The 7056-nt window shown below is 27.6% G+C and overlaps 1 protein-coding gene across 1 annotated transcript in view; it reads left to right on the forward strand.

The window, feature by feature from the left end:
- Positions 1–7056, forward strand: part of LOC112599739 (sodium-independent sulfate anion transporter-like) — an 8164-nt gene extending 1108 nt beyond the window's left edge. Inside the window, exons 2-11 of the mRNA XM_025346789.1 lie at positions 1153–1394; positions 2723–2918; positions 3023–3243; positions 3744–3951; positions 4037–4204; positions 4273–4434; positions 4550–4690; positions 5696–5841; positions 6515–6679; positions 6754–7056. Of these exons, the coding sequence (XP_025202574.1) occupies positions 1153–1394; positions 2723–2918; positions 3023–3243; positions 3744–3951; positions 4037–4204; positions 4273–4434; positions 4550–4690; positions 5696–5841; positions 6515–6679; positions 6754–6948 (1844 nt within the window). The 3' untranslated portion in view covers positions 6949–7056. The remainder of the gene's footprint in view (positions 1–1152; positions 1395–2722; positions 2919–3022; positions 3244–3743; positions 3952–4036; positions 4205–4272; positions 4435–4549; positions 4691–5695; positions 5842–6514; positions 6680–6753) is intronic.

Consider the following 7056-nt stretch of genomic DNA (forward strand, 5'->3'; position numbering starts at 1 on the left):
AGTAGTAGTAGTAGTAGTAGTAGTAGTAGTAGTAGTAGTAGTAGTAGTATAAACTTCAATTTCATAAAGCCAACACTCGAAGATGGTAAAGTTCGATCCCCATCATCTAAACTATATTTAACTATGTATTACAAAACCGCATACAATGATAAATTATATTTTATATCTGACGGGTTCCACCTGAGTGAATATAGCTAATCAGTAATCAACTATAACTATAAGTTTTAACATAGATATGTTTAAATTGTATACATCTAGTTTTGAATAATTATAACTAATAATAAGCCATGTAAACATGAGATACGTATATAATATAGATAGAATTTTGTAAATTTTCACACATAACTCTAGACAGAACTCTAAGAACTTTTTTTTTGTTTATCAAAAAAAATGTTTACGTAATTATATTATGTAAAAATGTACATGTTATTTACTATTTTTAGTTCTAAAAAGTTTAATTTGGAACAAAATAATAACGAAAATATAACCAATTATGAATTATTGCACAAAAAGTTAAATCAAATATTTAATTTATTATTAGTATATTAAAAATAATCTTGATGTTGTTTTGAATTAATAATATAAGTAATATAACACGTCAATATCAAGTTCCACATTGACAACCTCAAAACCTTTAAGGAAATTGTCATAGTTAATATGGCGAAAACTGCTGAAATAGATCATAATATTATTACTAACAATTTCTGAAATATATTTTTATGGCAATTTAAAATAAAATAATTATAGATTACCAATCGACAATCGTATAAACTTAACTCTTACAACTTGTAATAGATGATACTGTTTTAAAAATACGAATAAATATTTATAGTATATTAATATGAGAACTATATAGTCCATGGTCTATGAAGTATTGAAAGCTCCAAATGAAAAAAATAGGAATATTTATGGTTTAATGAGATATTTAATTGGTTAATACGGTTGATAATTACTTAAAATCCCGTGTATGATATAAATTATATTTTATTTTTTCGATGGCTTTAACTGTATTGAGAGAAATTGCATATTTTTTTAGTTTTGGTCATTTTTAATAAATGACTCTTTGTGATTGTAATAAATAGGTGTATTAATATTAATCTATGATGCCTAAATAAATATTTTTGTTATTTGTAACACATCGTTTGTAATTAGTGATAGACGAAGTGAGCGTTAAAGAGGAAAAAAATGTAAAGACTTATTGCACACTAATAGCCAACAAGACTAAATCGGCATTCAAGCGTAAAAACATACCCAAACGATTGCCATTTCTGCAATGGTGGCCGACTTACTCAAAGGAAGACTGTATTGGAGACCTTCTAGCTGGCATTACAGTCGGTCTAACACTTATACCTCAATCCATGTCATTCGCAGCTCTTGCTGGTCTACCACCTCAAGTAAGTGAATAGCTATATAGGTAACTGGTTTTCGTCAATTATGCTATAAAAAATATAATAAAATAAGTAATTAAGTAATGAATAAATAATCTGTCAAATTTACATTTTAAGTGATGTAAAAATGTATGTACCTATGTCTTAACAAAAAATCAAATATATTAATACGAAAACATATCGTTATCAAATTAAATAATAAAAAAGAGAACCAATTTAAACTCTTATAAATTCAAACATGAAATTACTATATGAATAACACTATAAAAATTTATTTTGAAAAGTATTTGTGACTTGTGCAAATCTTTGTTTTATCTCCAAATAACCTAATTCTATTATAATCAACGTTTTGCTAACGTAACAAGATTGTAAAAAAATCAATAGGGATTCCTATTAATTAATTCTTATTTTTTGATATTGTATGAATAATAAATATACCTATACGAAATCAATTCATTTGCTAATACCAAATACATTAATAAATATATAATAGCCGATTTCATGGCTTTTCAGTAATTTGAGTATAATAATAGTATTTTATAATTAAGCTTGAGTAGTTGACGTCATTAATATTTAAATTAATTTGTTTGCATTATGCAATGATTTGCACAGTTTTAAGTTTATTTATTATAATAGTTGTTATTTTAACTTTTTTAGTTTGTATTAACTTATGTCATCTAATTCATATCATATTATAAGCTATAGATTAGACTACTGAACCCTAGCTCATACGACAGTCAGTGGGGCCCATTATTCTTGTTGTTTTTGAGAGATAAACAATAATAGAAATATTTTTTAAATTGATTAATGCAATTTTAACTATTCTAGTGACTATATTATAGGTGTTTACTACAATTTTATCTACTTGACCAAGGGTAATTTTTATAGAACTTTGATACAAGGAAATCGATTCCCCCACAACATAAAAAAAATTCTAAATGGGTTTGAGTTAATTTAAATTCGCAGAACTAATGCATTGCTAAAGTAGCCAGACTTTATGTCTGTATCAGTGACGATAGTAGGTACTGACTTCAGACGACAGTAGGTATTATCTTAATAGTATTTTAAAAATATGAAGTTGTATAAACATTGTATTACAATTACATGCCAAATGAAAATAATAATAAAGTTGCATACATTCTATCGTTTAAAAAAATAATAAGCATTTGAATTGATCAACACGAAATTTTGAATTGAAAATATTTCTCAAGCTTTAAGTTAAAGCATACAAAAAAAAAAAAAATACAATGTTTATCGACAGAGATATTATTTGTTTCATATAACATGAGTTTATTATAAACATAATTACCAAAACTCATACTACTCGTTTGCAGTACGGTCTATATACTTCATTCATCGGCAGTCTGATGTACGTCTTCCTAGGGACTTGCAAAGAAGTTCCCGTGGGCCCGACGGCCATCGTGTCACTAATGACGTACAACACACTCAACGGAAGAGGGCCAGTTTATGGCACGCTGCTGTGTTTTTTGACGGGAGTTATTCAACTGATCATGGGAATAGTGGGTTTAGGTATGCTTATACAAACGCGGCCTATATCGTAATACCGAAGACAATCCCAATAATAAATAATAATACATTCTCATCGAATATTATTATCGATATTTCGTACGCAGGGTTCTTGATCGATTTCATTTCCGGGCCGGTAAACGCAGGATTCACTTCGGCCGTCGCCATACTCATCGTTATGTCCCAAGTCAAAGACATAATCGGCATAACCGCTGGAGGGTCAACTCTACTCGACATGATTGTATCCCTGTCCAAAGACATAGGTAACTATCGAATTGGAGACATAGTTCTTGGATCGATATGCTTCGTTGTGATTTTGTTTTTAAGAGTAAGTAAAAAAAATCTAAGTTAAATATATTCTATGTTCAAATTTACTAACGCAAAGGTGATTCGCGGAGCATATTTACCACTATTTTTTTTCTTTTAATAATAAATTAATTTAAATTTTGATTCTTGAACATTTTAAGCATGCTTCATTTCTAAAACAAAAGTTTGTATCTCTACAGAATAAACCTTAAGTAATACATACAAAAATCTTAAATATTTTAAAATATGATTTTTAAGTATACTTTGCAATTTCAAAAATCAGATTTTTAATAATTAAATTACTAAAGAAAAAATATGCAAGCATACTAGATGAATCACTCTAAATATTGTGCCATCAAATACCAAGTGTAAGTAGGTATTTAAATTTTGAAGTTAATTAAAAAAAAAACAAATTTAAAATTCAATCAAATATATTGAATATCGTTATCTTTTTATTAAAATTACGAACGATAATGCAATTTATGTTTTTTATGATATTGATCTATATCCACTATTTTTGAGATGATAGCTCTGATTCACGTGGGTCCCGAGGTAAACAGCAAACGGACAAAAGTTCAGCGAATTATCAATCAAACCATATGGTTGATCGGCACTTTTAGGAATTCAATCGTCATCGTGGTGACCACGTTCATTGGATTTTTATACGTGAATTCGTTGGACTACGACGTGACATCCAATGAATTACCACCGATACCGTTTAAAATAATCGGTTAGTATGTCTAACATTTTTAAATCGTGGTCGTTAATTTTTGAACACTGTACATATCATGGTCAATTTATATGGTATATTACAGGTAAAGTACCACCGGGTTTGCCGGATTTCGATTTCCCGAAGTTTAGCATTATGAGAGAAAACGGAACCACAGTCGGATTCTTTGAGATGGTCTCAAACATGGGTTCTGGAGTTATAGTCTTACCAATAATAGCGTTAATTGAAAACCTATCCATATGCAAAACATTTTGTAAGTAAAATGACAACGAAAAGCTAAATATTCACTTACTGCGGATCCATGTCTTTTTTTTACTTTAGCTTTGGGAAAACCTGTTGATGCTACACAAGAGTTAATGGCAATTGGTTTGTGTAATATCGGCAATTCGTTTTTCCATGCTATGCCAGGTTCGGGTTCTTTCTCTAGATGTGCCGTGAATACCGCCAGTGGAGTACGAACACCGATGGAAGGTTTATATTCTGGTAGGACTAATTTTTTTCAAATCAATCATATACAATTATCTCGTGCTATGTACTTTTGTGAATGTAGTCCGGATTTCAAAATTTAATTAATTATAATGATAATTTTTATTTTTAGGAATTTTGGTCATGGTAGCTTTATTATTTTGTACACCTTATTTTTACTATATACCGAAATCGGCACTCGCTGCGATTATTATTGCTGCTGTCATATTCATGGTAGAAATTCGTGTTGTCAAGCCAATTTATCGATCAAAAAGTAAGATTATATATTTATTTACCTTGAATGTATGTTATGATTGTCACCAAATAATATGCACGAAAATCTAACATAATTCAATTATTTACATAATATCTCATTCAAAAACACTTAGTAACTAAATTATTTGAAATATGTCTGGTAAAAATTGTTAGGTGTAATGCTTGCTTTAGTACCTACCAATTATTTAACATGATGGATTATGAAGTTGTAAAATTTAATTACAAGCTATTTTATAAGATCTTTAGTTAAGTACATGTTATTATATTAACTATTACACTTATATTTAATGAAACGTAACCACTTTCAAAAGTGATATAATACCTACCTATACTAAATGTTTTATACAATACCCATTGAACTCTTTGGAACATAATACCGAGATTAACCTTTTGAGCATGTCTTTTTTTAAAATACATTTTTAAAGTAGTACCTATACATAAATTCAGTGTATTTTTATATCGTTTAAAAACATAAACCATGGAATTTCATTTTTAGAACATACCGAGGTTCGAAAGTTTTGAAGATTAAATCAGGTTTTTCTGTATTTAAAATATAATATATTATATTAATGTTTTATTTTTTATTGATTTTCTTTGAATTTATATAATAAATACTATTTTCTAGAACTTTTATAAATTATACCTAAAAATGATAATTTTATTATTATCCAAACGTTTTTAAATGTGTATTAATAATTTTATTTAATAGTATATTATGTGTATTATTAATTTTTAATTTTAAGTGAGAGATGAATGCATTGCATTTTTTATTTGTCAAAATTTTTTAGCTTGATAAAAAAATAACAAACATATAAAAAAAAATATGCTAGAAATATAGACTAATCAACCACACGTTTTTACTTACAGTAGATTTTTGAATGCAAAGATTTATCGCATATATTTTGTTTATTATTGTTTTATAAAAAATTATTTACGAGTAGTTTGAAAAATTAAAATTGTTTTTACTAAGATTAATAATTGTTTTTTTTATATTTATATTTAGAAAGCGATCTCATTCCCGGTCTAGGAACGTTTTTCGCTTGCCTATTATTGCACATGGAAATAGGGATTCTAATTGGCGTCGGCTTGAATTTGATATCGATTCTTTACCATGCGGCAAGACCTAAACTTTCAATTAGAGTAAATACGGTAAGGGATATGATTAAATTACTGTTTTTCAATTAATTACGTAATAAACGGTTGTACCAATTTTTCTCTAAGCTTTATAATTGTAGACAAAGTAATTATTAGAACCATGCGAATTACGATCGTAATTTAAAAAAGTTATATACAAATTGCAAAAATAAATATAACATATTTTTTGCTAAAACATGTTCACTCACTATTTTTTATATACCAATAAAATTGTGGACTCAGATTTCGATGTCGAAATTGTGAAAGTTAGGCAATTTGTTGTTGATATCGAGATTATTGTTAAATTATTTGAAAAAATACAAAGATGATTACATATCAGCATTAAAATTTTAAAGAATCGTTAAAACGAAACCGGTCAAAGATTATTTTAAATCACCTTAACTTATATAGCTTATTTTAAGTCCTGAAAAATGAAGAAAGAAAATATTTTTTTCCACAATTTTTTGATCACCTTTAAAGGTTACGTCAACAATTCATAAATAAATTATTAATGATAAAGTACGTGTCTGTAATGACTTTTTGTATTAGATTAATGAATTGAACATATTTTCTATTTGTCAGAAACTAGTATGTTTAGCTATTTTTCTTTATTACGACTGCAAACAATAATATAGAATATGATATTATGTATATGTACAATATTGTTTTTATTATTATTTTATTACAGACTAGAAGCGGTATTAATTATCTGATGATGACTCCAGACAGATGCTTGATATTTCCATCAGTCGATTATGTGAGAAAGATTATCATTAAACACAGCTTAAAACAAAATTTACCAGTAGTCATTGATTGTTCGCATATATACGGAGCAGATTTTACTGCTGCAAAGGTTTTCATCGGTTCTCTTCCATTCTCCCCATTGTTTAATATAATAATAATCATTATTTACACTTTTCGTTTCAGGTCATAGAATTGTTAACTATAGACTTTTCACGGAGAGGTCAGTTGTTATTTTTTTATAACCTAAAACCAAGCTTAGTCAATGTTTTTGAGGGAGTTCGTCCAAAAGACTTCAACATACGATTATTCTACGAGTTTCGAGAAATTGATCAACTGTTGCACAAACATATGACAATAAATAGCACTCCGGAGGATTGAGAATTATTAAATAACTTCAATATAAGATAATTTTGAACGTCGCATGCACAGCAGTTTTGATTGATAATTATAAAAATAAAATAAAAGTATTTTGTTAAGTATTAAATA

The sequence above is a fragment of the Melanaphis sacchari genome, unplaced genomic scaffold, assembly GCF_002803265.2.
Source record: "Melanaphis sacchari strain LSU unplaced genomic scaffold, SCAv2.0 Contig54_pilon_pilon, whole genome shotgun sequence".
Lineage (NCBI taxonomy): Eukaryota > Metazoa > Arthropoda > Insecta > Hemiptera > Aphididae > Melanaphis > Melanaphis sacchari.